This window comes from Photinus pyralis, unplaced genomic scaffold (assembly GCF_008802855.1).
Source record: "Photinus pyralis isolate 1611_PpyrPB1 unplaced genomic scaffold, Ppyr1.3 Ppyr1.4_unclustered_Scaffold778, whole genome shotgun sequence".
In the NCBI taxonomy this organism is placed as follows: domain Eukaryota; kingdom Metazoa; phylum Arthropoda; class Insecta; order Coleoptera; family Lampyridae; genus Photinus; species Photinus pyralis.
The window spans coordinates 276,865-304,511 of NW_022172241.1; the positions used below are offsets into that span (position 1 = coordinate 276,865).

The 27,647-nt window shown below is 40.0% G+C and overlaps 1 protein-coding gene and 1 long non-coding RNA gene across 2 annotated transcripts; one reads left to right on the forward strand and one right to left on the reverse strand.

Moving 5' to 3' along the window:
* The first annotated feature begins 3,099 nt into the window (after positions 1 to 3,099).
* LOC116182840 lies at positions 3,100 to 3,680 on the forward strand. Its single transcript, XR_004147626.1, has 2 exons — positions 3,100 to 3,204; positions 3,251 to 3,680. It is a non-coding gene; the product is annotated as an uncharacterized LOC116182840 (long non-coding RNA).
* Positions 3,681 to 7,217: 3,537 nt separating this feature from the next.
* Positions 7,218 to 14,344, reverse strand: LOC116182831. The gene is made up of 3 exons (XM_031503386.1): positions 14,331 to 14,344; positions 7,715 to 7,812; positions 7,218 to 7,665 (listed from the first exon to the last, which is right to left on the reverse strand). Exons 2-3 carry the CDS (start codon positions 7,766 to 7,768, stop codon positions 7,330 to 7,332), a joined length of 390 nt encoding a protein of 129 aa, XP_031359246.1. The 5' UTR covers positions 7,769 to 7,812; positions 14,331 to 14,344; the 3' UTR covers positions 7,218 to 7,329.
* Positions 14,345 to 27,647: the final 13,303 nt, after the last annotated feature.

A 27,647-nucleotide genomic window follows, 5' to 3' on the forward strand; every position in this document is an offset into this window, starting at 1 on the left:
CATAGTTTCCTCCTTTTAAATTATCGTCGTATAGTCGCGTTAAATGACCTCAAGAACCTTTACTCTTTCCAAGGTCACCGCCCACGTGGCAGACGACTTACGCATTGACTTAATTTCCTAGGTCATTGCCAAGTAGCGCGCTACTATGACATACTTTCCAAGGTCTCCACATGCCCTCATCTTTTGTAGTGTCTAATTACACATTTTTTGCAGCGTCATTAGATTTTCAAGGTCATCCAAGGTCAATAGTCCCATCTTTTGTTGCGTGTAATTACATTATCAAGATCACCCAAGGACATTAAACTCTGTGTCAAATTAAATTTTCAAGGTCATAGAAGAGAAATTGCTTTTTGTGTTTAATTACATTATTGAGTTCATCCGAGGTCAATGAACCCATTTTTTTTGCCGTCAAATTATATTTTCAAGGGTTGTCTTTAAAATACATGCTCGAGGTCAACCAAAGTCAATGACTTTTATGTGCGTTATCAAATTACATTTTCAATGACCTCGATTTTTATGGCGTCAATGACCTCTGACGACTTTGGAAATGCAATTCAACACCAAAAAAGAGGGTCAATAACCTCGGATGAGCTTAACAATTTGTGTGGTCAATTACCTCCGATGTCATTAAAATGTAATTTGACACACCAATAAATCGAGTCAATGACCTCGGACCACAAAATGACCTCGGGTAACCTTGAAAATGTATGGGGTCAACGAAGAAGTGCAATTATGGACTTTGTATGCCGTTATAAATGTAATTCTAGAACACAACCATGCATTAACCTTGGATGACATCAAAAACTAATTCTGAAGCCACAGAATTGGGGTCATTAACTTGGGATGACCTTGTAAATGTAATTTTGCCCCCAAAAAGGAAATACGATTGCTTGCCATTTGAAGTTTACAGCGACCTACTTCCGTAGGTCACCTCCCAGTTCCCACGCACTTCGCGTCTATCACCTTGACCTAATTTTCAAGGTTACTGCCAAGTGGCACGCCACCTTGGCCTACTTTCCAAGGTCACCACATGCCCTCAGCTTTTGTAGTGTCTAATTCCGCGGATGACGTCATCAAAGATCGATGAAACATTTTTGCAGTGTCAACAGATATTTTCAAGTTCATACAAGTTCAATAGCATCATTTTTATGGTGCATCTAATTAGATTCTCAAGGTCATCTGAGGACAATTAACCTTTTTTGTGTCAAATTAACTTTGCAGGGTCATGATCTCATATTTAAGTGATGTTTAATTACATTCTTGAGCTCATCCAAGGTCAGTGCGCCCATTTTTGTTTTATCAGGTTACATTTTCAATGACCTCGATTGAGCTTGAAAGTTTATTGGGGCAATGACCTCGGATGACCTTGATAATGAAGAAATGCAGTGTGAACATGTAATTTGAGTGCACAAAAAAGAGGCCTATGACATTAGATGACATTAAAAATGAATTGACACCATAATTGGGGTCATTGGCCGAATATATAAATTAACACCATGGGGCCAATGACCTTGTTTAACCTTGTAAATGTAATTTGACTTACAAAATGGGATACGATAACTAAAGCTTGCTCTTTGTGGTTTACAGCGACCTACTTACCAAGGTCACCGCACACGTGGCAGACGACTTTCTCCTTGGCCTCCCACGCGCCACGTTCTATTCACTTTGACCTCATTTCCAAGGTCACTGCCAAGTGGCACGGCACCTTGACCCACTTTCCATGGTCACCACGTCTTCATCTTTTGCAGCTTCTAATTACGCTGACGAGGTCATCAAAGGTCAATGAACACATTTTTGCGGTGTCAAGATTTTCAAGGCCATTCAAGGACAATAGCATCGTTTTTATGTTGCGTCTAGTTAGATTCTCAAGGTCATCCAAGGACAATGAACGCTTTCTTGTGCCAAATTAAATTTCAAGGGCATAGAAGGCCAATGATCTCATTTTTAAGTGATGTTTAATTACATTCTTGAGGTCATCCAAGGTCAATAAACCCATTATTTGCCCTTTGAAATTATATTTTCAAGGACATACAAGGTCAATTTATTGTCTTTATTATCACATGTTCGAGGTCAAACCAAAGTCAACAACCTAATTTTTATGTGGTGTCTAATTACAAACTCAAGGTTAATCAAGGCCAATGAACCCCTTATTGCGATTACATTTTCAATGACCTCGGACGAGCTTGAAAATTTATTGGTCCAATGAGCTCGGATGACCATAAAAATGCTCACGTGGTAGGTGACTTTCACCTTGACCTAATTTACAAGGTCACCGCCCACACGACTTTCACCTTGACATAATTTCCAAGGTCGCTACCAAGTCGCACACCACTTTGACGTGGCCACCCCCAGGTGGCGAACGACCTTGAACGGTCCAGGTTCGTCGCTATATAGCTACTTGCGCCTGATGGAGAAGTCGGGATGAGGTCATTAGATACTGTGAACTCGAGACAAAACCAAAAAAAGGGTCACCAAGCGGAGATCTCCAGGTATCTGAGGGGCACGGATATCGACAATGCATCCCAGTCCTCGGCACGATCGCTAAAATTGGAGGTGTTCTTGGAATAGGAGGGGAGTTCGAAGACCCTCGGCTTTTTTTGTTGCGAAGAGAACAAGCTGTGATGGCTCCGGGAAAGTGGTTGTCTGTCAGTACCTCGGTTGTCTCTATGGAAGCCCGTCCTCTGGCCTGAGGCTAGGCTATAGTACGAACCTTTTGTTAGAATTTATTTAGGCGGGATGCCGAGGGAGTAGATTCTATAGAAGAAACCTTCTCAATCCACCTTCTCCCTTAAAGTGGAAAAAGTGCGCAAAATTGTTGTGACGGTTATTCTAAATATTAGAAGTAAAAATACGCCTTCCCACATTCTGGAGGATTTTATGAAACTACAGTCTAGGCCTTTTGGGTTCGTGGTACTCTAAACTAAAAATAAAGCCCTTTTTGGTCCAAAGAAGGTAATGATAGCCATTTTGCAATTCATGTACGACTTTACGTAATTACTGGACCACGAATCTTCATAATTTACATTTGAATTAGTTCTCATCAGAATCATTTCGTAACCTTCTCAAGCAATAAACATCTGTGAGGTATAAAAACAACATTTTGCAGTTGCTCACGTAAAAGTTACTTGGTGAAATAGCAAAATGGTCACGAGGAAGCACCTCCTGGTTCTGTGCCTTCTGTTTTCCATTGCAACAACCAAACAGGTGCATACTCGTTTTTTATGTATTTTATTTGCAGTTTTATTTGCAGTTACCCGCCGCTTTTCAAACAATGTGGGGCGAACTTGCGAGTGGTTTCGAGGAGGGGTGCGCATCGGAGGGCAACATCGACCTGGAAGTCGCAAGGGGCATAATAACAAGATTTGAGGCGCCAGACGTAGGGCCGATTCATTGCTATGTGAGATGTGTGGTTGGGAAAATGAATTTTTTACGCCCAATGGAGAAATGGCTAAGTCGATTATGATGGATACGTTTCCCATATTAACGAACGAAATTCTTGACAGTTGCGTCGTTAAAGAAGAGGATGGTTGCAAAAAGGCGTACTTGTTGACGCTTTGTGTGCTGAACGGGATCGCTGAAGACTAATATCCAGGTCGTTTGGCTTTGGTAGTCGTGGTTAAAGCTTTTAGTTTCTTTTCTAACACTGTAAATATTCCTGAATAAAGGTACTAGTGCCTGAAGTAACTAACAACAAAATTTATTGTTGTTCTCCTACGAGCTTTTCGATTATGTGGCATTAAATAAACGGCATTATGATCTAAGATGCCGTCTTGTTACTCATAATGTGGGTAACAAGGTCTATCGAATTTTTCCTAATCGGATGCAAACGAAACAGTTCTCGGCTAAGTTAGCACCAAAATATATCGGACCCTTTGTTTTGTTATGGTTGTTGACATGGCTTTTGGCTTATGAGTACGTTGTCCCTTGTGTTTGTTTTCGTCGAAATTTAGTTAATCTAGGATTTGGCTTGCGAATGGTTGTCACTATTTGGTAAGGGTGGGAACTTAAGTGTAGCAATTTGCATTTTTGCTCGTAGTATGAATATTGAGGTAGTTGTCTTCGATAGCATTCGGAAATTGCACGATTCGAGATCTTTCTGGTAGAGGCAAAGATGGCGAAAATTGTAATTACACTTACCTAAAGTTGTTGCGTAATGGAAAATTGGTCTGAATCGGTTTTCGGTAAGGATTATTCCGAATTTGTTCAATGTTTAATGGGTTTAGATAACAATTAGTGGAATTTTCAAGAGATTTACTCTCAAGAGAGATTTTGAAACTTTGGTCGGATTTAAGGGTTCTGAAACACTATGAATATCATCGAATTTTCCAAATCCTGAAGCTGTTAACTGTAAAGAAAAGGCTGTGAAAGCTGATCACAGTGATAACTATTGGAAACCTGAACGCTTATCATAATTCGGGGTAAGTACTAAACAAAAGTAAATTAAATGTGGATTCGATAGCGTACTAAAAGAAATGAAGGTCCATAGGTGATCTGATCACCTTTTACAGCTAACCTGACTTGAAATTTCATAAGTCATCATACACTATTAAATTAGTAAACTTAAATGGGAACGAATTCACAAACTGAAGCTCTTGTATAACGATAAATAAACAGTCCAATTCACTCAAAAAATTAAGGAACCATTCAGAGATCAAGATATGAAACTTGCTTTTCTACTGGAAATTCACAGACAAATTCACAATAATAATTTACGGTTTTTTGACTGAGAACCAATACAAAAGCTAAATTCACAATACCTCTTAGTCCGCATTAGTTGAAAACGTAAACAAAATCCACAGATGTCTGGGCGAGAGAAAAATTACCCTAGGGTAAGGTCTGTGCTTTTTGGTAGTTGCAGCTATCACAATCTTGGTCCAAGATCTAGATACACCTCGCGATGTTGATAAGCGTTTATAAAAGGATGCGCGGTATTTCGAATACCCTACGCGTTTAATTTCACACTTTGCGAATCTTGATTCGTCCTTGCAGAACACACGCCAAGCACAACCAGCGTTCCCTCTTAACCAATCACCAGCAAAGTTCTTGCGACACGATCCTACCTCGGTCGTATTCAAGGACCTAGTAGTGGGCCAGCTCGTATTCGCAAAAAGAATAGGAATGAAACACAGAAGGTGATGATTAGGAAATGCCTTTAGTGTCTTTAGTATCCTTAGTGCCTAGTGTCCCCAGTGTCCTCAGTGTCCTTCTCCCTAGTGTCCTTAGTGCCTTTAGTGTCCTTAGTATCTTTAGTGTCTTTAGTGTCTTTAGTGTCTTTAGTGTCTTTAGTGTCTTTAGCGTCTTTAGCGTCTTTAGCGTCTTTAGCGTCTTTAGCGTCTTTAGCGTCTTTAGCGTCTTTAGCGTCTTTAGCGTCTTTAGCGTCTTTAGCGTCTTTTGTCTTTAGTGTCTTTAGTGTCTTTAGTGTCTTTTAGAGTCTCTTTAGAGTCTCTTTAGAGTCTCTTTAGAGTCTCTTTAGAGTCTCTTTAGAGTCTCTTTAGAGTCTCTTTAGAGTCTCTTAAGAGTCTCTTAAGAGTCTCTTTAGAGTCTCTTTAGAGTCTCTTTAGAGTCTCTTTAGAGTCTCTTTAGAGTCTCTTTAGAGTCTCTTTAGAGTCTCTTTAGTCTCTTTAGTCTCTTTAGAGTCTCTTTAGTCTCTTTAGTGTCTTTAGAGTCTCTTTAGAGTCTTTAGAGTCTCTTTAGAGTCTCTTAGTCTCTTTAGAGTCTCTTTAGAGTCTCTTTAGAGTCTCTTTAGAGTCTCTTTAGTCTCTTTAGAGTCTCTTTAGAGTCTCTTTAGAGTCTCTTTAGAGTCTCTTTAGAGTCTCTTTAGAGTCTCTTTAGAGTCTCTTTAGAGTCTCTTTAGTGTCTTTAGTGTCTTTATTTTCTTTAGCGTCTTTAGCGTCTTTAGCGTCTTTAGCGTCTTTAGCGTCTATAGCGTCTTTAGCGTCTTTAGCGTCTTTAGTCTTTAGTGTCTTTAGTGTCTTTAGTGTCTTTAGTGTCTTTAGTATCTCTAGTGCCTTTAGTATCTTTAATGTCTTTAGTGTCTTTGAGGGTCTTTAAGTGTCTTTAGTGTCTTTGGGATCTCGCGTCTCCGAAGGTGCAGAGGAACACGCCTAGGGTATCAAAGGTGATGACTGATTATACGAGCTTCCTCCAGAGGCAAAATTCTGGTTTCAGGACAAGCCTATGGAGGACGTTCTTTCGCAGGGACGAGCCCGGTAGGGTGCTCCTCGCGTTTGGTGTCGACGAGGCGTCCTATCTGGCACTCCAGCAACAGCGGCAAAACCAAAGCACGCAGGGGTTTAGCACGCATGACTTGCACTTATGTCGACAGACGAATAAAGCCTTATCTAATGACTGACGTCTATTTAAGGGATCTTGTAGCTCTAAGGCTTCAGGTGAAAGATGAGAGAGAACGGAGCAAGCACTTGGTGGTCTACTCAGCGTATCTCCCGTACGACTCGAAAAAGGCTCCACCTACCAGGGTTGATAGAATACGCCCAGATAGCACAAAATTGTACTATGGACGTCCACTGGACGAATGATGATATTGAGCCAGTATACATACATTGAATGTCCACATTTGGAACTAGTTTTGCCCAAATTTGGTCTATATGTCAACAAATTGGATGTCATACTTCCGCCCAATAATGAACGTAATACCTCGCTTATTAAAATACCAATTTATGATAAACACTTAAAAAAAGTTACTATCTGTACCAACGGAAGGTACTGAAATAATAACACTCTTTTCAAGGCGATAGAGGAGGGATTTATTATTAATTGAAAAAATATTGTACCAAATATGGACGTACATGTGACGTATTTACATGAACGCCCATAGGATGTCCCATACTTACGTACATAGGACGTTATTTGTTTGTCCAAGGACGAATGTACAAATAGTGGACCATAAACGTACGTACATTAAACATACGGTGCTATCTGGGTAATGTGGAAATAGTGGAGGAGTCGTGGGTCGTGAAGGCAGTGGTGGGGTCTTCGTCGGTCCGAGCCTACCTTACTAATTACTCCCTCCGTTGCTCCATTGTCCAGGATTCAAGACTGGGTGACGGGTGTAAGGGGAAAGAAACGTAAAGCAATCTTGAAAGAACCGTGAAGGACGAAAGTCTGAAAACAACGAGAGGGGATCTCCGCGTGAAGAGAATAAATGTAAACGAGAGGAGTATAAAAACGGTGGAGAAGTGAAGGGTTCTACCAGATGAATCACTGTAAATTTCTTGTTTGCTGTTACACTTGCCTTATTTATTTAAGAGTATATACAGAGGGTTCCAGAAGAAAGTAAAAGCTTTAACCACGACTACCTTGGCTAAACGACTAGTCTTCAGCGATCCCGTTTAGCACACAAAGCGACACCAAGTACGCCTTTCTGCAGCTATTCTCTTCTTGGATGACGCAACTGTCAACAAGTTCGTTCGTGAAGAGATGAACCGTATCCACCACCATCGCCTTATCCATTTTTCCATCGGGAGTCATAAATTTCATTTTCTCAACCATGCATTTCACATAACAATGCACCGGCGCAATGTCGGGCGCCTCAAATCTTGTTATTATGCCACTTGCGGCCTCCATGTCGAGGTTGTTCTCTGCAGCGCACCCCGCTTGAAAACCGCCCGCAAGCTCGCCCCACATTTTTTGAAAAGCGACGGGTAACTGCGAAAGAAATACATAGAAAACGCCTGGAGAAAACTAAAGTACGTACCTTTTTTGGTGCTGCAATGGAAATCAAAAGACAGAGTACCAGAAGGGGCTTCATCGTGACCAAGTTGCTTTTTAGCCAAGTGACTTTGACGTGAGAAACTGTGAAACGTCGTTTATATACATGGCATCGCATGTTTATTGCTTTAGGAAGTTACGAAATTAATTAACATGAGAAACACTGGGAAAAACAGGCCAATTAAAAGTGAAGATTTGTGTTCCAGTAATTATGCACGTCAACTGTTACTGTCAGTACTTTAGATCAAGAAGGGCCTAGGGTACCACGAACCCAGTCACGTTGAACCTTTAATTATGTATTACCCTTCATTTTAAATTCTCTTGTGCCTTCAATTGCTTTATTGAACCGAAAGTCTTGAATTTTGAACCCTGAAGCATTTTGAGATTTGATTAACCTTCATTCTGATAAGCCTGGTATCAATAATCAATATTTGGAATCTGAAATACTGTCATCTTAAGGCAAGCGCAAACTTAAGCGGTCGTGGAGTCGGCGACATCTGGGCGCCATCCCCGAGTGTGTGGTGATTATTCATTTTTTTTTCGTATCTTCTTCTACAATTTTGATACGATTGTTTTCAAATTGGTGTCTTCGGAAAGATATAAACGCGCACAACTCCTGCGTGACGGAATTGTGTTTTTTTTTCCTAGAGGCGAAATTAACCACCTTTTGCAAGGGCGGAGCTTCGAGGGGTAGTCGATTTTGAGTGCCCATAAGTTTCTTAGAGTTCGATCCGCGGTCTCTCTGTTTCTAGTCGCCAATAGACGATCGAGACGCTACGAGAAGTGCCCAAAAAATCGAATACTATTTTTTTGAAGGGTTTTTAGCGAAATCAACCAACGTACGAATTGCGGGCGAACGGAACGTCGGGAGAGGGTGTCGACAAAGGGCATGACATAGCCTTCGACAAGATATTATTCATGGAGTCACTTTAGTATCTTCCACGCCGTCCGCGTCTTTAGCGTCTTTAGTGTCTAGTGTCTTTTTAGACTCTTCTTAGTGTCTTTTAGTGTCCTTTTAGTGTCCTTCTAGTGTCTTTTTAGTGTCTTTTTAGGTCTTTCTAGTATCTAGTGTCTTTTTAGTGTCTTTCTGGTGTCTTTTTATTGTCTGTTAGTGTCCTTTTAGTGCCCTTTCAGTGTCTTTTGAGTCTTTTAGTGCCTTTTTAGTGTCTTCTAAGTATCTTTTTTAGTGTCCTTTTAGTGCCTTTTTAGTGACTTTTAATGTCTTTTTAGTGTCTTTTTTAGTGTCTTTTTTAGTGTCATTTTAGTGACTTTTTAGTGTCTTTTTAGTGCCTTTAGTGCCTTTTTAGTGTCTTATAAGTGTCTTTTTTAGTGTCCTTTTATTGCCCTTTTAGTGACTTTTTAGTGTCTTTTTAGTGCCTTTAGTGTCTTTTTAGTGTTTTCTTAGTGTATTTTGTAGTGTCCTTTTAGTCACCTTTTGGTGTCTTTTTAGTGCACTTTTAGTGTCTTTTTAGTGTTTTTTTGGTGTCTTTTTGGTGTCTTTTTAGTGTTTTTTTTTTGTATCTTTTTCGTGCCTTTTTGGTGCCTTTAGTGTCTTTTGAGTGTTTTGTGGTGTCTTTTTAAAGTTTTTTTGTGTCTTTTGAGTTTTTTGTGTCTTTTTAGTCTTTTTTGGTGTCTTTTTAGTGTCTTTTTAGTGTCTTTTTAGTGTCTTCTAAGTGTCTTCTAAGTGTCTTCTAAGTGTCTTTGTTAGTGTCCTTTTAGTTTTCTTTTAGTGACTTGTTAGTGTCTTTTTGATGCCTTTAGGGTCTTTTTAGTGCCTTTAGTGTCTTTTTAGTCACCTTTAAGTGTCTTTTTAGTGTATTTTTAGTGTCCTTTTAGTGCCCTTTTAGTGACTTTGTAGTGTCTTTTTAGTGCCTTTAGTGTCTTTTTAGTGTTTTCTTAGTGTATTTTGTAGTGTCCTTTTAGTGTCTTTTTAGTGCACTGTTAGTGTCTTTTTAGTGTTTTTTTGGTGTCTTTTTAGTGTTTTTTTCGTATCTTTTTCGTGCCTTTTTGGTGCCTTTAGTGTCTTTTGAGTGTTTTGTGGTGTCTTTTTAGTGTCTTTTTAGTGTTTTTTCGTGTCTTTAGTGTCTTTTCAGTTTTTTGTGTCTTTTTAGTCTTTTTTGGTGTCTTTTTAGTGTCTTTTTAGTGTCTTCTAAGTGTCTTTGTTAGTGTACTTTTAGTTTCCTTTTAGTGACTTGTTAGTGTCTTTTTTGATGCCTTTAGGGTCTTTTTAGTGCCTTTAGTGTCTTTTTAGTCACCTTTTAGTGTCTTTTTAGTGTATTTTTAGTGCCTTTTAGTTGTCTTTTTGGTGCCTTTGTAGTGTCTTTTTAGTGCCTTTTTAGTGTCCTTTTAGTGTACTTTTAGTTTTTTTTAGTCTTTTAAGTGTCTTGTAGGTGTGTTTTTAATGTCTTTGTAGTGTCTTTTTAGTGCCTTTTTAGTGTCTTTTTAGTATCCTTTTAGTGTATTTTTAGTGCCTTTTAGGTGTCTTTTTAGTGTCTTTGTAGTGTATTTTTAGTGCCTTTTTAGGTGTCCTTTTTAGTGTCTTTGTAGTGTCTTTTTAGTGCCTTTTTAGTGTCCTTTTAGTGTACGTTTAGTTTCTTTTTAGTGTCTTTTATGTGCGTTTTTAATGTCTTTTTAGTGTATTTTTAGTGCCTTTTTAGTGTCTTTTTAGTGTCTTTGTAGTGTCTTTTTAGTGCCTTTTTAGTGTCTTTTAAATGTCTTTTTAGTGTCTTTTTCGTGTCTTTTTAGTGTCCTTTTAGTGTCCTTTTAGTGTACTTTTAGTGTACTTTTAGTTCCTTTTTAGTCTTTTTGGTGTCTTTTTCGTGTCTTTGTAGTGTCTTTTTAGTGCCTTTTTAGTGTCTTTTAAATGTCTTTTTAGTGTCTTTTTAGTGTCGTTTTAGTGTACTTTTAGTGTACTTTTAGTTCCTTTTTAGTCTTTTTAGTGTCTCTCTGGTGTCTTTTTAGTGTCCTTTTGGTGTCCGTTCAGTGTACGTTTAGTGTCCTTTAGTGCCTTTTAGTGTCTTTTTAGTGTCTTTTTAGTGTCTTTGAATGTCTTTGAGTGTCTTTGAGTGTCTTTGAGTGTCTTTGAGTGTCTTTGAGTGTCTTTGAGTGTTTTTGATTGTCTTTGAGCGTCTTTGAGTGTCTTTGAGTGTGTTTGAGTGTCTTTGAGTGTCTTTGAGTGTCTTTGAGCGTCTTTGAGCGTATTTGAGCATCTTTGAATGTCTTTGAGTGTCTTTCAGCGTCTTTGAGCGCCTTTGAGCGTCTTTGAGCGTCTTTTACTGTCTTTGTTCGACGTTTTCGGCGTATTTTAGGCCCTCTGTACCTCCGGCGGCTTCAAGGTCATTGAGATTTTCGGAATCATCAGTGTCTCTAGTGTTTTTAGAGTTTCAAAAGCTTTAAGGGTCTCCAGATCCTTTCGGTTGTTTGAGAGTGTAGCGTATATTTGGTCCTTGAGTGTATTTGAGTGTCTTTGGGTGTCTTTGAGTGTCTTTGAGTATCTTTGAGTGTCTTTGGGTGTCTTTGAGTGTCTTTTTGTGTCTTTGAATGTCTTTGAGTGTCTTTGAGTATCTTTTGAGTGTCTTTGAGTGTCTTTGAGTGTCTTTGAGGGTCTTCGAGCATCTTTGAGCGTCTTTGAGCGTTTTTGAGCATCTTTGAGCGTTTGTGAGCGTCGTTGAGTGTCTTTGTTCCATGTTTTCGGCGTATTTTAGGCCCTCTGTACCTCCGGCGGCTTCAATGTCATTGAGATTTTCGGAATCATCAGTGTCTCTAGTGTTTTTAGAGTTTCAAAGGCTTTAAGGGTCTCCAGATCCTTTGAGTTGTTTGATAGTGCAGCGTATATTTGATCCTTGAGTGTATTTGAGTGTCTTTGGGTGTCTTTGAGTGTCCTTGATTATCTTTGAGTGTCTTTGAGCGTCTTTTTGTGTCTTTGAGTGTCTTCGAGTGTCTTTGAGTATTTTTTGAGTGTCTTTGAGGGTCTTTGAGCGTCTTTGAGCATCTTTAACCGTCTTTGAGCGTATTTGAGCATCTTTGAACGTTTTTGAGCGTCTTTCAGCGTCTTTGAGCGTCTTTTTCGTGCCATTTTGGTGCCTTTAGTGTCTTTTGAGTGTTTTGTGGTGTCTTTTTAAAGTTTTTTTGTGTCTTTTGAGTTTTTTGTGTCTTTTTAGTCTTTTTTGGTGTCTTTTTAGTGTCTTTTTAGTGTCTTCTAAGTGTCTTCTAAGTGTCTTTGTAAGTGTCCTTTTAGTTTTCTTTTAGTGACTTGTTAGTGTCTTTTTGATGCCTTTAGGGTCTTTTTAGTGCCTTTAGTGTCTTTTTAGTCACCTTTAAGTGTCTTTTTAGTGTATTTTTAGTGTCCTTTTAGTGCCCTTTTAGTGACTTTTTAGTGTCTTTTTAGTGCCTTTAGTGTCTTTTTAGTGTTTTCTTAGTGTATTTTGTAGTGTCCTTTTAGTGTCTTTTTAGTGCACTGTTAGTGTCTTTTTAGTGTTTTTTTGGTGTCTTTTTAGTGTTTTTTTCGTATCTTTTTCGTGCCTTTTTGGTGCCTTTAGTGTCTTTTGAGTGTTTTGTGGTGTCTTTTTAGTGTCTTTTTAGTGTTTTTTCGTGTCTTTAGTGTCTTTTCAGTTTTTTGTGTCTTTTTAGTCTTTTTTGGTGTCTTTTTAGTGTCTTTTTAGTGTCTTCTAAGTGTCTTTGTTAGTGCACTTTTAGTTTCCTTTTAGTGACTTGTTAGTGTCTTTTTTTATGCCTTTAGGGTCTTTTTAGTGCCTTTAGTGTCTTTTTAGTCACCTTTTAGTGTCTTTTTAGTGTATTTTTAGTGCCTTTTAGGTGTCCTTTTAGTGTACTTTTAGTTTTTTTAGTCTTTTAAGTGTCTTTTAGGTGTGTTTTTAATGTCTTTGTAGTGTCTTTTTAGTGCCTTTTTAGTGTCTTGTAGGTGTCTTTTTAGGCTTTTTAGTGTCTTTTTAGTGTCATTTTAGTGTATTTTCAGTGCCTTTTAGGTGTCCTTTTTAGTGTCTTTGTAGTGTCTTTTTAGTGCGTTTTTAGTGTCTTTGAGTGTCTTCGAGTGTCTTTGAGTATTTTTGAGTGTCTTTGAGTGTCTTCGAGTGTCTTTGAGCGTCTTTGAGCATCTTTAACCGTCTTTGAGCGTATTTGAGCATCTTTGAACGTTTTTGAGCGTCTTTCAGCGTCTTTGAACGTCTTTGAGCGTCTTTGAGTGTCTTCGTTCGATGTTTTCGGCGTATTTTAGGCCCTCTGTACCTCCGGCGGCTTCAATGTCATTGCGATTTTCGGAATCATCAGTGTCTCTAGTGTTTTTAGAGTTTCAAAGGCTTTAAGGGTCTCCAGATCCTTTGAGTTGTTTGATAGTGCAGCGTATATTTGATCCTTAAGTGTATTTGAGTGTCTTTGGGTGTCTTTGAGTGTCCTTGATTATCTTTGAGTGTCTTTGAGTGTCTTTTTGTGTCTTTGAGTGTCTTCGAGTGTCTTTGAGCGTCTTTGAGCATCTTTAACCGTCTTTGAGCGTATTTGAGCATCTTTGAACGTTTTTGAGCGTCTTTCAGCGTCTTTGAGCGCCTTTGAGCGTCTTTGAACGTCTTTGAGCGTCTTTGAGTGTCTTCGTTCGATGTTTTCGGCGTATTTTAGGCCCTCTGTACCTCCGGCGGCTTCAATGTCATTGCGATTTTCGGAATCATCAGTGTCTCTAGTGTTTTTAGCGTTTCAAAGGCTTTAAGGGTCTCCCAATCCTTTGGGTTGTTTGAGATGCAGCGTATATTTGGTCATCCGTATATTCGGTGTCTACAGGGTCTTTGAGATCTCCAGAGTTTTTAGTGTCAAAAGCGTTTTAGATATCTGAAGCGTCTCTAAGATCTTTGGGTGTGCAGAGTATCCTTGCTCATCTGAGGTTTCGATGTCTCTAAAGATCGAGATTATGAATGTCGTCTGCATCTTTATTGTCTTTAACGCCTTCGAGGTCTTAATAATGGTCTTCGAGGCCTTTTAGTGACTTCAACATACACACCCCAAACCTATGAATCCCTTATTAAGACCAGCAAAGCTCTAGCATTGTAGAATCCTTAATGGTTTCCCAGGTCTTCGAGGACTTTGGGCATAATGCCGCATATTTTTGGATTTCAGTTCTTTTAGCGTTAGGTATTCAGCGTACTAGGATTCTCCTCATCTACGGCTTTTCCCGAGTCTTCGGTATTTTCAGATTCGTCACAGTAAAATTTCATTACCGTTACACTACCCCCTCCCTGTATTTTACCGACTTACAAAGCCGGAAAATTAAAAATACACTTATTTAAATAGATTTTTCAATCATTGAACAAGGTGTGAATTTTCCACGGCAATCGTGAGCTGTGACACAGACACGAAGACGTTCGACAAAGGTAATCAGCTCTCTGCGGCCGTTTTGTGAAACGAATGTAGGCGCGCTTTTTAATTAAACAAAGCAATTAAAACACAAAGGACCGTAATTAACTTTCCTTTCTCGCGAATTGTTTTTGTGCGTATGAAAGTTTTTTCTGTGCGCGAATTACTTGACTTTTAGACTGTCACACTTTTGTGCTACCTTAGTACTATGATTACTGTTGGAATTGTCTAAAAAAATGCTCACTGACCTTTATGCTGTATATCTGTGACTTCATAACATGATCATAGGTACCTGAAACAAAAGGCACAGTTAGATAAAGTGTCGGAGGTTTTCACATGACGACATCATTTCATTCATGGGATATGCCGAAATGTGTTATTCTCAATTTTTAACAGTTTTGTTGTTGTTTTTGCTTGTTATCTTCGAAGTGTAAGGTCATGTAATTGGTTAACACCTGACATGATTAATTTGTTCTTTCCAGACTTGAGTAATATTTTCCAGTTATATAACACATGACCGTGAACACTTTTTTATTTGGAAATTTTACATAATAATGTAAATGAGTCATTAGATAAAGTAGTCAATTAAAGTGAGAAGTATTGGAAATTGAACCTCGTTAGGCAACTATGTGCAACACCGCCTCCTGGGATAAACCCAAAACAAATTTTAGATCAGGTTGCTTTTTCTCCAAAGTTCGAGACGTTCCAAACACCCAAGATACACCATGCGCTTAAGACATATACTCAAAACCAGTACTTAAAACAGTAGACAACGGAAACTGCAGACAGAAAATTGTAAACCAGGAATTAGAAGCCGGAAAATCGGAGATTAGAATCTGGAAACTGAAGGCTTGGGACAGGAGACTTATAGCTGGACTAACTGGAGACTGGAAACCAGAAGCTGGAAGCTGGAGACTGGCTACTCGAACCTAAAAACTGTATACTGTAAGCTAGAGGCTAGATATTGGAGAACGGAAACTGGACAGACGAGGGAAATTGGAAAAGAGAAACTGAAGCTTCGAAACTAGAGGCTGGAAGTAAGAGCACAGTCTGCAGACTACTACAAACTGGAGAATAGAGACTAAACTGGAAGCTGGAAGCAGAAGACTGGAAGTTGGAGGATAGGAACTGAAGCTGTAGAATAGAAGCTGTGGACAGGAAATTATAATATAGAGATTAACAACTGGAGACTGGAGTCCAGATACTAGAAGACTGGAAAATGAACATTGTAGCCCGGAACGCGGAAACTGGAAAGCTTTCCAAACACCTCAGATAATACAAGACTGTGCGGATACCGGAAACTAGGAACTGGAGACTGGAAAAACGAGACTGAAATCGGAAATAACAGAAAACTGGAGAATTGCATTATTAGAAAGTGGAAACCACACACTGTGGTCTAAAAGTCTACAGTTTCCAGTCTACACTTTCCTGTTTACACTTTCCAGTCTCAGTTTTCAGTCTATAGTTTCCAGTCTACAGTTTGCAGTCTTCACTTTCCAATCTACAGTTTTCAGTCAACAGTTTCCAGTCTACAGATTCCAGTCTGCAGTTTCCAGTCTACAGTTTAGAGCTTACACTTTCTAATCTACAGTTTCCAGTTTACACTTTCCAATCTACACTTTCCAGTATACAGTTTCCAGTCCACAGTTTCCAGTCTACAGCTTGCAGTCTACAGTTTCCAGTCGGCAGTTTCCAGTCTACAGTTTCCAGTCTGCAGTTTCCAGCCTACAGCTTAGAGTTTACACTTTCTAATCTATAGTTTCCAGTTTACACTTTCCAATCTACACTTTCCAGTATACAGTTTCCAGTCCACAGTTTCCAGTCTACAGTTTCCAGTCGGCAGTTTCCAGTATACAGTTTCCAGTCTACAGTTTCCAGTCTGCAGTTTCCATCCTACAGCTTAGAGTTTACACTTTCTAATCTATAGTTTCCAGTTTACACTTTCCAATCTACACTTTCCAGTATACAGTTTCCAGCCCACAGTTTCCAGTCTACAGTTTCCAGTCTACAGTTTCCAGTCTGCAGTTTCCAGCCTACAGCTTAGAGTTTACACTTTCCAATCTACACTTTCCAGTATACAGTTTCCAGTCCACAGTTTCCAGTCTACAGTTTCCAGTCGGCAGTTTCCAGTCTACAGTTTCCAGTCTACAGTTTCCAGTCTGCAGTTTCCAGCCTACAGCTTAGAGTTTACACTTTCTAATCTATAGTTTCCAGTATACAGTTTCCAGTCCACAGTTTCCAGTCTACAGTTTGCAGTCTACAGTTTCCAGTCGGCAGTTTCCAGTCTACAGTTTCCAGTCTACAGTTTCCAGTCTGCAGTTTCCAGCCTACAGTTTAGAGTTTACACTTTCTAATCTATAGTTTCCAGTTTACACTTTCCAATCTACACTTTCCAGTCTCCACTTTCCAGTCCACAGTTTCCAGTCTACAGTTTCCAGTCTACAGTTTTCAGTCTACAGTTTCGAGTCTGCAGTTTCCAGTCTACAGTTTCCTGTTTACACTTTCCAGTCTACAGTTTCCAGTCTCAGTTTTCAGTCTATAGTTTCCAGTCTACAATTTCAAGTCTAAAGTTTGCAGTCTTCACTTTCCAATCTACAGTTTTCAGTCAACAGTTTCCAGTCTACAGATTCCAGTCTGCAGTTTCCAGTCTACAGTTTAGAGCTTACACTTTCTAATCTACAGTTTCCAGTTTACACTTTCCAATCTACACTTTCCAGTATACAGTTTCCAGTCCACAGTTTCCAGTCTACAGTTTGCAGTCTACAGTTTCCAGTCTACAGTTTCCAGTCTACAGTTTTCCAGTCTACAGTTTCCAGTCTACAGTTTAGAGCTTACACTTTCTATTCTATAGTTTCCAGTTTACACTTTCCAATCTACACTTTCCAGTCTACACTTCCAGTCCACAGTTTCCAGTCTACAGTTTCCAGTCTACAGTTTTCAGTCTACAGTTTCTAGTCTGCAGTTTCCAGTCTACAGTTTCCTGTTTACACTTTCCAGTCTACAGTTTCCAGTCTTCAGTTTTCAGTCCAGTCTACAGTCTACAGTTTGCAGTCTTCACTTTCCAATCTACAGTTTTCAGTCAACAGTTTCCAGTCTACAGATTTCCAGTCTGCAGTTTCCAGTCTACAGTTTAGAGCATACACTTTCTAATCTACAGTTTCCAGTTTACACTTTCCAATCTACACTTTCCAGTATACAGTTTCCAGTCCACAGTTTCCAGTCTACAGTTTGCAGTCTACAGTTTCCAGTCTACAGTTTCCAGTCTACAGTTTTCAGTCTACAGTTTCTAGTCCGCAGTTTGCAGTCTACAGTTTAGAGCTTACACTTTCTATTCTATAGTTTCCAGTTTACACTTTCCAATCTACACTTTCCAGTATACAGTTTCCAGTCCACAGTTTCCAGTCTACAGTTTCCAGTCTACAGTTTCCAGTCGGCAGTTTCCAGTTTACAGTTTCCAGTTTACACTTTCCAGTTTACAGTTTCCAGTTTGCACCTTCCAGTCTACACTTTCCAGTCTACACTTTCCCGTCTACACTTTCCAGTCTACACTTTCCAGTCTACACTTTCCAGTCCACAGTTTCCAGTCCACAGTTTCCAGTCCACAGTTTCCAGTCGGCAGTTTCCAGTCTACAGTTTCCAGTTTACACTTTCCAGTCTACAGTTTCCAGTCTACAATTTCCAGTCTATACTTTCCAAGCTACTCTTTCCAATCTACACTTTCCAGTCCACAGTTTCCAGTCCACAATTTCCAGTCCACAGTTTCCAGTCTACAGTTTCCAGTCGGCAGTTTCCAGTTTACAGTTTACAGTTTACACTTTCCAGTTTACAGTTTCCAGTTTACACCTTCCAGTCTACACTTTCCAGTCTACACTTTCCAGTCCACAGTTTCCAGTCTACAGTTTCCAGTTTACAGTTTCCAGTCTCCACTTTCCAGTCTACACTTTCCAGTCTACACTTTCCAGTCTACACTTTCCAATCTACACTTTCCAATCTACACTTTCTAGACCACAGTTTCCAGTCCACAATTTCCAGTCCACAGTTTCCAGTCTACAGTTTCCAGTTTAAAGTTTCCAGTCTCCACTTTCCAGTCCACAGTTTCCAGTCTACAGTTTCCAGTCGGCAGTTTCCAGTTTACAGTTTCCAGTTTACACTTTCCAGTTTACAGTTTCCAGTTTACACCTTCCAGTCTACACTTTCCAGTGCACAGTTTCCAGTCTACAGTTTCCAGTCGGCAGTTTCCAGTTTACAGTTTCCAGTTAACACTTTCCAGTTTACAGTTTCCAGTTTACACTTTCCAGTCTACACTTTCCAGTCTACAGTTTCCAGTTTACAGTTTCCAGTCTCCACTTTCCAGTCCACAGTTTCCAGTCTACAGTTTCCAGTCGGCAGTTTCCAGTTTACAGTTTCCAGTTTACACTTTCCAGTTTACAGTTTCCAGTTTACACCTTCCAGTCTACACTTTCCAGTCCACAGTTTCCAGTCTACAGTTTCCAGTCGGCAGTTTCCAGTTTACAGTTTCCAGTTTACACTTTCCAGTTTACAGTTTCCAGTTTACACCTTCCAGTCTACACTTTCCAGTCTACACTTTCCAGTCTACACTTTCCAGTCCACAGTTTCCAGTCCACAGTTTCCAGTCGGCAGTTTCCAGTCTACAGTTTCCAGTTTACAGTTTCCAGTCTACACTTTCCAGTCTCCACTTTCCAGTCTACACTTTCCAGTCTACACTTTCCAGTCTACACTTTCCAGTCTACACTTTCCAGTCTACACTTTCCAGTCTACACTTTCCAATCTACTCTTTCCAATCTACACTTTCCAGTCCACAGTTTCCAGTCCACAATTTCCAGTCCACAGTTTCCAGTCTACAGTTTCCAGTTTACAGTTTCCAGTCTCCACTTTCCAGTCCACAGTTTCCAGTCTACAGTTTCCAGTGGGCAGTTTCCAGTTTACAGTTTCCAGTTTACACCTTCCAGTCTACACTTTCCAGTCCACAGTTTCCAGTCTACAGTTTCCAGTTTACAGTTTCCAGTTTACACCTTCCAGTCTACACTTTCCAGTCCACAGTTTCCAGTCTACAGTTTCCAGTCGGCAGTTTCCAGTTTACAGTTTCCAGTTTACACTTTCCAGTTTACAGTTTCCAGTTTACACCTTCCAGTCTACACTTTCCAGTCTACACTTTCCAGTCTACACTTTTCCAGTCCACAGTTTCCAGTCTACACTTTCCAGTTCTTTTCCAGTCTACACTTTCCAGTTTCCAGTCTACACTTTCCAGTCAGTTTCCAGTCTACACTTTCCAGTCTACACTTTCCAGTCTACACTTTCCAGTCCACAGTTTCCAGTCACTTTCCAGTTTACAGTTTCCAGTCTACAGTCTTTCCAGTCTACACTTTCCAGTCTTTTCAGTCCACAGTTTCCAGTCTACAGTTTCCAGTCTGCAGTTTCCAGACTACAGTTTAGTGTTTACATTTTCTAATCTACAGTTTACAGTGTACACTTTCGAGTCTACAGTTTACAATCTACACTTTCCAGTCTACAGTTTCCAGTCCACAGTTTCCATTTTACACCTTCCAGTCTATTGTTTCCAGTCTACAGTTTCTAGTCTACACTTCCAATCTACACTTCCCAGTCCACAGTTTCCAGTCCACAGTTTCCAGTCTACAATTTCCAGTCTACAGTTTCCAGTCCACAGTTTCCAGTCCACAGTTTCCAGTCCACAGTTTCCAGTCCACAGTTTCCAGTGCACAGTTTCCAGTTTACATTTCCAGTCTACACTTTCCAGTCTACACTTTCCAGTCTACACTTTCCAATCTACACTTTCCAGTGCACAGTTTCCAGTCTACAGTTTCCAGTCTACAGTTTCCAGTCTACAGTTTCCAGTCTACAGTTTCCAGTCTACAGTTTCCAGTCTACAGTTTCCAGTCCACAGTTTCCAGTCTAGTTACAGTTTCCAGTCCACAGTTTCCAGTCCACAGTTTCCAGTCCACAGTTTCCAGTCAGTTTCCAGTGCACAGTTTCCAGTTTACATTTCCAGTCTACACTTTCCAGTCTACACTTTCCAGTCTACACTTTCCAATCTACACTTTCCAGTGCACAGTTTCCAGTCTACAGTTTCCAGTCTACAGTTTCCAGTCTACAGTTTCCAGTCTACAGTTTCCAGTCTACAGTTTCCAGTCTACAGTTTCCAGTCTACAGTTTCCAGTCTACAGTTTCCAGTCTACAGTTTCCAGGTTTCAGTTTCCAGCCTACAGTTTCCAGTCTACAGTTTCCAGTCTACAGTTTCCAGTCTACAGTTTCCAGTCCACAGTATCCAGTCTACACTTTCCCGTCTACAGTTTCCAGTCCACAGTGTCCAGTCCACAGTTTCCAGTCTACAGTTTCCAGTCTACAGTTTCCAGTCTACAGTTTCCTGTCCACAGTTTCCAGTATACAGTTTCCAGTCTACAGTTTCCAGTCTACAGTTTTCAATAAGCCAAACTGTCAATGTGGATACTGGAAAGCACTCCAGACACTTAAGGTAACCCAAGGCTTTCGAGATGCTGACAACCACAACTTGAAGGCTTGAAACTAAAAAATGGACACTGTAGACTAGAAATTGGAAACTGTAGACTATACACTGGAGACTAGAAACTGAATGCTAGAGACTAGAAATTGGAAACTACGGACCAGAAATAGAATGGAGAATGGTGCTTAGAGAGCGGAACCTGCAAATTTAAAGTACACATTAAAATTCGTAATGTAAAAACCGGAAAGCACTCTAGACACAAGACAACCCAAAGCGCTAGAAATACTGGGAACAGAAACTGGAAACTGGAAAAAAGACACTAAACACTGAAGACCGAAAATAAGAGAATGGATACACTTAAGATATACTAAGGCGCTCGAGATGTTGGAAAATGGAAAGTGGAAACGCGAAACTAAAAACTGCAGATTAGAACTGGAAATAGACTGGAAACTAGAGACTGGAAACTGGAGACTGGAAACTGAAGATTTGGAACTGGACATTAGAGACTGGAAATTGGAGACTGGAAACCAAAGACTGGACACTGGTGACAGGAAGCTCGTGGCCGGAGGCTGGGGACTAGAAACTCCAGACTGATATTGAAAACTGGAAGCTGGAAGCTGAGCACTGAAAACTTGAAAGCGGCGGCCGGAAACTCCTGAAAACACTCTAGACGTTCTAGGCAACCCAATACAATTAAGATACAAATACACTTAAAACCCTCAAAAACACAAACTCTAGACTAGACTAGTAGAAGCTGCAGGCCGGAAATTGGAACTGGAAACTAAACACAGACTACAAACAGAAAACCGAAAATGGTAGCTAGAGACCGGACACTGGAAATTGGACATTAAAATGCAGAATGTGAAATTTGGAAAGCACTCCGGAAACGAGTCGAAATATTGAGAACTAGAAACTGGAGACTGGAAACTTCACGCTAGAAAATGGAGACTGGAAACTAACGATTGGGAAAAAGACAAGTAAATACAAGAAACTGTAAAACAGAGAGTAGAGGCTGGAATCATGAGAGGTTGGAAGGCTAAACCTAGAGACAAGAAAGAGGAGACTAGAAACTGAAAACTGAAAGTTGGGAGTTGAAGACTAGAAGTTAGAGAATGGAAACTGGAAACACGAAACTGTGGAATAGAAACTGTAGACCGGAAGATAATGGAGACTGGGAAGTTGGGAATGGAAACTGTAGTCTGGAAACTGGACACTGGAATCCGGAATAGAGTAATCAAGACACTCAATACACTTAAAACTCCCAAAAACAGAAACTGGAGTCTGAAGATCGGAAACTGGAGAGTGAAAACTGGAAAGTGGTGACTGGAAACTGGTGATTGAAAACTGGGGACTGGAAACTGAACATTGCGGACCGGAATGTAGTAATTTGAAGACACTTCAAGCACTTTACGCAACCCAAGACAATCAAAATGCTGAACACACATAAAAACCTCAAAGGGGGCTGGAGAATAGAAACCAATGACCGGAAATAGGAGAATGGAGACTGGAAACTGGACAATGGTAATTAGGTACTGAAGATCATAGATTAAGGTCTATGTGTACTGGAAAGCACTCCAGATACTTAAGAGAAATCAAGACGCTAGAGACGCTGAAGGTTAGAAATTGGAGACTGGTAACTCGGGACTGGAAAATGGAGACTTGAAAATGCAGACTGGGAACTGGTGATTGGAAACCGGAGACGGGAAACTGGTGATTATAAAGTGGAGACTGGAATTTGGAGACTAGGAATTACTGAGACTGGAAACTTGATACTAGAGACTGGAAACTGAAGGCTGAAAGCTGAGCTAGAAAATAGAAACTCGGAACTGGAAGCTGTAAAATAGAAACTTTAAACCGGAAATGGAGAATAGAGATTGGTAACTGATGAATGAGCACTAGAAACTTTAAACTAGAAACCGGAAATTGAAGACTGGTAAAGGGGCATTGCGGTCCGGAATTTAGAACCTTGAAAACACTTCAGACGCTCCAGGCAACCCAAGACAGTCAAGATTCTCAATATCCCTAAAATCCTGGAGAAACAGGAAGTTACACACTTAAAATTGGAAACTGGAAAGTAAGTATTACAAACAGAAAACCGGAAATGGAAGAATGAAAGTTGAAAACTAGTGAATGGGAACTGGAGACTGGAAATTGGACGTTAAGAACTAGAATGTGCCCGAGATACTAAGACCTCGAAACTGTAAACCGGAAACAAGAGACTAATAACTGAAGACCAGAAATAGGAGAATCGAGGAGATTAAAAACTGAAAAGTTTAGACAAGAACTGGAAACTGGAAACCGGTAACTTTACACGGGAACGCGTTACGCGGGGACTGGAAACACACCATTTGAAACTGTAGGCTGAAAACTGATAACAGGAACTGAAGACCAAACTGAAGGCGGAGACTAGAAAGTGGCGACTGGTCGCTGAAAACTGTAGACCGGGGATTGGAGAATGGGAACTAGAAACTGGAGAATGGAGAGTGGAGAAATTGCCAAGAAACCCCAAAGTAAAACATTTTGTTTTAGGTGCGGGAAAATAGGAATATTTTAAGTGATAAGAATGCGTGTAATCATCAATGTTAGCTCAGGAAACATTGCCTTTTTGATGATAAACAGATAATATTCCGGGAAAGTATTTTTCTGTTTTTCGCAACGAGTGGAATACCAAATATTGACCCTAAACTTCTGCGACTATACCTCTCTGTAATTGAAAATTTGTTAAAGGTCAAATTTATTTTCGACTGAAATTAGATCGGCTTGCTTTCCTACATGAAAGGACCTCCATTTTGCCAATTTAAAGTTAAGTAGGTATTCATCATTCGCACCATAATGTCTAATCAAAATTTGAATTTTGACAACAATAAAGTAATTTAAATTCGAGCGAAGTCGAGCCCCATTGTGCGGTTAAGGGTTGAATGTTGACAATAAATACACCGAGGCTTTAAGTGCTAGAAGACCGGCTTTCGGTATACAAAAGTGTCTCAATTCGCAAATTTTGACGACAGATGACGTTGACGTCACCGAACTGCCGATACCGTTTCAGTAGCTACGATTATGCTCTCTTAATTCCCCTACAAACGTCATAAACACGACGCCATTGTGAGAATTCGAACATAACCACGTCGAAGGAGGGCCGCTTCTAGTGCAGGAGCATTACACAGTCCAAAAGTCATACTATTTTACAGTCACTCTTAATGAAATTCATCGGGAGCGGGTATGCGGCACGTTTGATAACTTTCTACAAATAATTGCCCTTTTTCACACGTAGCAAGCAATAATTCTGGTTATTCTGACCATTATCCTCTTTGCTGTTAATAAAAGAAAAATAAATCCAACCTTTGAATGTTTGATTTACTCGTGAGGAAATGCTATCTACTCCCAAGCAATATCAAGATAACATGGTGGTCATTAATTGATTAGCAGAATTGAAGGGGTTTCGGGAGAGGGAGTGCGGCTGAGCCTTATCCGAAGTATTATACATAAATATGCGACTAGTGTAAACAAATCGGATATTTTAAAAGGATTTTAGGGATATTTAACGCCCTTGAGGTTTTGAAACTCTAGAAGTTGTGGAGATTCTGTAGAAGTTCTGAATACCTTCCGCACATTTTTAAGTTTCCCAAGACTCTCGAAGTTCTATGGGTTCTGATGACCAATTCCAAATTATTCTAAAGGTGTGAAATTCTGCAATCCCTTAAATCTCTGGAAATCCCGAAGATTGATTGGGTTCTTGAGTTTTTAAAGTTTTGAAGATTCTGAAGCGTTTACGAACTCTGAATGAGGTGCCGAAGATTCGAATGTTTCTCCCAGGAATTTGAAGATTCCGCGGATTTCCACAATCTGCAGATTCGTAGTGTTCTCAAGTTCCAATTAAGCTTCTCTCTGGGTCTCATTAAGTTCCTCGAAAATTCAACGTTTCCTTCGCGTCACGGATTTACATTGAGTTTGTTATCCCTCAAACTTCTCTAATCCTTCTCGTGCTCTTTTCGTGTCCCTTCACCCTCCCCTCTATACTTCTACACCACATACTCCGCTCTTACGCTGTGCGCAAGCTTCACATAAGCATTCCACCTTCCACTCAGTGGATTCTGATGTGTGATTCTGAAGTTATCACAAAGTGTTTTTGAACATCTTGAAGGTTCTGACGATTGTTGGAATTCAATTTGACAACCATGTAGCAGCCTTGACGGTTCCTAAGGTTCTAAAAGCTCTTTTGAGAATCAAGAAGTCTCTGAGGTATCCGCGGATCCTTAAAGCTCCGAAAGACACCGATGACTGATCTTGAACGTTAGAAGGATTTTGTCAATTCTACCGAAAGCTTCGAAGGGTTTGAATTTTCCTAAGGTTCTGTAAAATTCTAAAGACAGGTTTTTAAAGGGCCTGCAATCTGCACGCTCCAAAGGTTCTGACGATTCTGGAGGTTTTGATTCTGTGAAGATACCGAAAGTTCTGTAGTTTCTTTTTCGGAAAATTTAATGAATTCCGCCTCCGATAATCGATTTCGAAAATTGTAGGGGGATATGGAATACCCCAGGTTGGGGGCAGACCACCCTAGACCACACGGTTCCACATTCTTCTCCAAAACGTTCAGCACTACTGCGAATATTTTGTGGGTGAACGTAACACCTGGGGGCCTAGGAGGTATGGAATACCCCTCAGGGAACGGTTGGTTTATTGAGATTTTTTAAAGGAGCTGAAAAAGTAGTTTTTAAAAAAGGCAGCCCTTCCCTAGAGGGTATTCCATACCCTCGTGCTACATTCTCCAACAAAACGGTAAGAATTTCGAACTTTCCCTCGAAATTATTCCTTTAGTAAATTTGTTATTACCTTTGTATACGTTTATTTTGCTCATCTCTTTGTTTTGCCGTTAGAGGTTTCTTTTACTTAGTTGTTTGTCTTGTCCTCAGAGTTCACGCTTTGTATCTTTCTGCATTAGATTCTAGGTCTTCTTCTCACATTTTATTTTGCTCGTTTACCTTCACTTAAATTTAATTTGTGGATCGTAAAGTACTTTTCTTGAATTTAACGTGAGGTTTGTGCTGTTACATCCAAACTGTAAGGATAATCCGTGGTGGATCAAAATTTTGCTTTTGCTAAAGTAACGGAATTCGAAATATTGATTCGTATTGAGTATTAATTACAGTTTTTATATCCGATTGCCTCCGTGTCAGACGTTAGCATTGGAATTTCGCAATATTCTATGTGCAGCGCAATTCACCACCACTTTTACTTGTTTGTTGTATTATTGTCTGTTACAGATTAGGCAGAACGCGCCCTTCTGAATTCAGACGGCCGCCACGACCAGAATTCAAAGGTAATATTAGTTACGCGATAGATCTAGAAGTGGCAATTGATATTCTTCCTTGAAAATAATTATGATGTTAAATTTATACTAAAATATTCCACTTGACATTTCCCTCCGACCTACGAGAGTAACTGAACATTCTGGCGGAGATAGCTACGACTATTGATCTGCATACTCAGTGTGCTTCGATAATACCACACTCCTGAAAGGTTGACTGCTATACCTCATGCGTTATCACGTAGTTTGAGTCCTTGCCGTTAATCCAAAATAATAAATGCTGCAAGTTTCCACTTCATCTATTCGTAGGCAAATACTATCTAGTCCCAAGCAATATCAAAATAAGGTGGTCAGTAATTGATTAGCGGAATCAAAGGGGTTTCAAGAGAGAGGGTATCTGGCTGAGCCTTATCCGAAATATTATACCTAATACTATTTTTGTGAAGTGGCAAACGAGATCGGTCGGAAGGAGAACATTCAGACAAATGAAAAATGAAGGGATGTTTTTGAAGCCAGTGTATAGGATCTAATTGGAAGAACGAATTTGTTTTTAAGAAAAGGAAGTCTATTTTCCGGGGCTATTCCATACCCCAAACCCCCCGTGCTACATTCACCTTTAAAATATATTTCGGGTTTCTGTGTATGGAAATCATGAACGTATGGCCGGAGGGCCTGGGGGGTATGGTATCCATACCCCTCGCTGCTACATTCTTCCCCAAAACGTTCAGCATTTAGAGCTTTCGTGTATGGAAAACGTAAACCTAACGCTCGCCTGGGGATTGGGGGTATGGAATGCTACCCAGCGTCAGAGCTGGGTGGTATTCTATACCCCTCAGATAGTCAGACCCCCGATGGTACCTTTTCCCCCCAAAATTCAGCATTTACAGATTTCGTGTACGGAAAACGTAACGCGCCCTGGTGGATGTGGGTATATTCCATACTCAGAGGGTGAGAGCTGGGGGTATATTCTACTAAAGGTTCAGCTTTTAGGGCTTTTGTAAATGGAATACGCAATTTAGCGCCGGGGGGGTCTGGGGATATCGGATCTACGACGACTCAAAATTGAAACAGCATAGAAATTTCCTTAAAAATGTTCATGTAACATTCCCAAAAAGCTAGAGGGCCTCCTACAGTTTCTAGATTATTTCGAAATTGCAAATATTTGGAGTGAGACGTTATCTGCAAGTACATTTACGCAAATAGCTTCCTGTTACCTTTGTTGTAATGTATAATTGCGACACGGTTTCGTGGAACCTTAGTGTAAATGTGAGAGTAGAAATGAAAGTTACCATTGCAATCCTAGTCGTTGCTCTTGTGCCCTACAGGGCACGTCCAAATGGTGAGAGATTTGAATACGAAATTATTATTACCTTCCTCAGTTCACAGCTTGAGGCTGCCAAGGTTTACTTTTGAGGATGATAATCGAGACGCCAGATTTGCAAGAGTGCATTGCGCATTTCACCAGTGCGCATGATTGTAGGGTTACAGGTACATCCGAAGGGCTAACACACATGGCATGCTTGAATGCCATACCTACCAACTTAGTTGAGATATTTACATTTCTACAAGAGGCATCCCGTAATTGGAAACTACATATTCATTGTCCAATTAGATTCCACCTTTGATAATACGTCAGCGCGCCTTCCACACTCCTTAAAGATTTATTTGTTATAGTTGTTGCTGTTAATCTAAAGTATAATAAATGATGATTTAAATACCTATCCACTTCATCTATTCGTAGGAAAATACAGTCTACTCCCA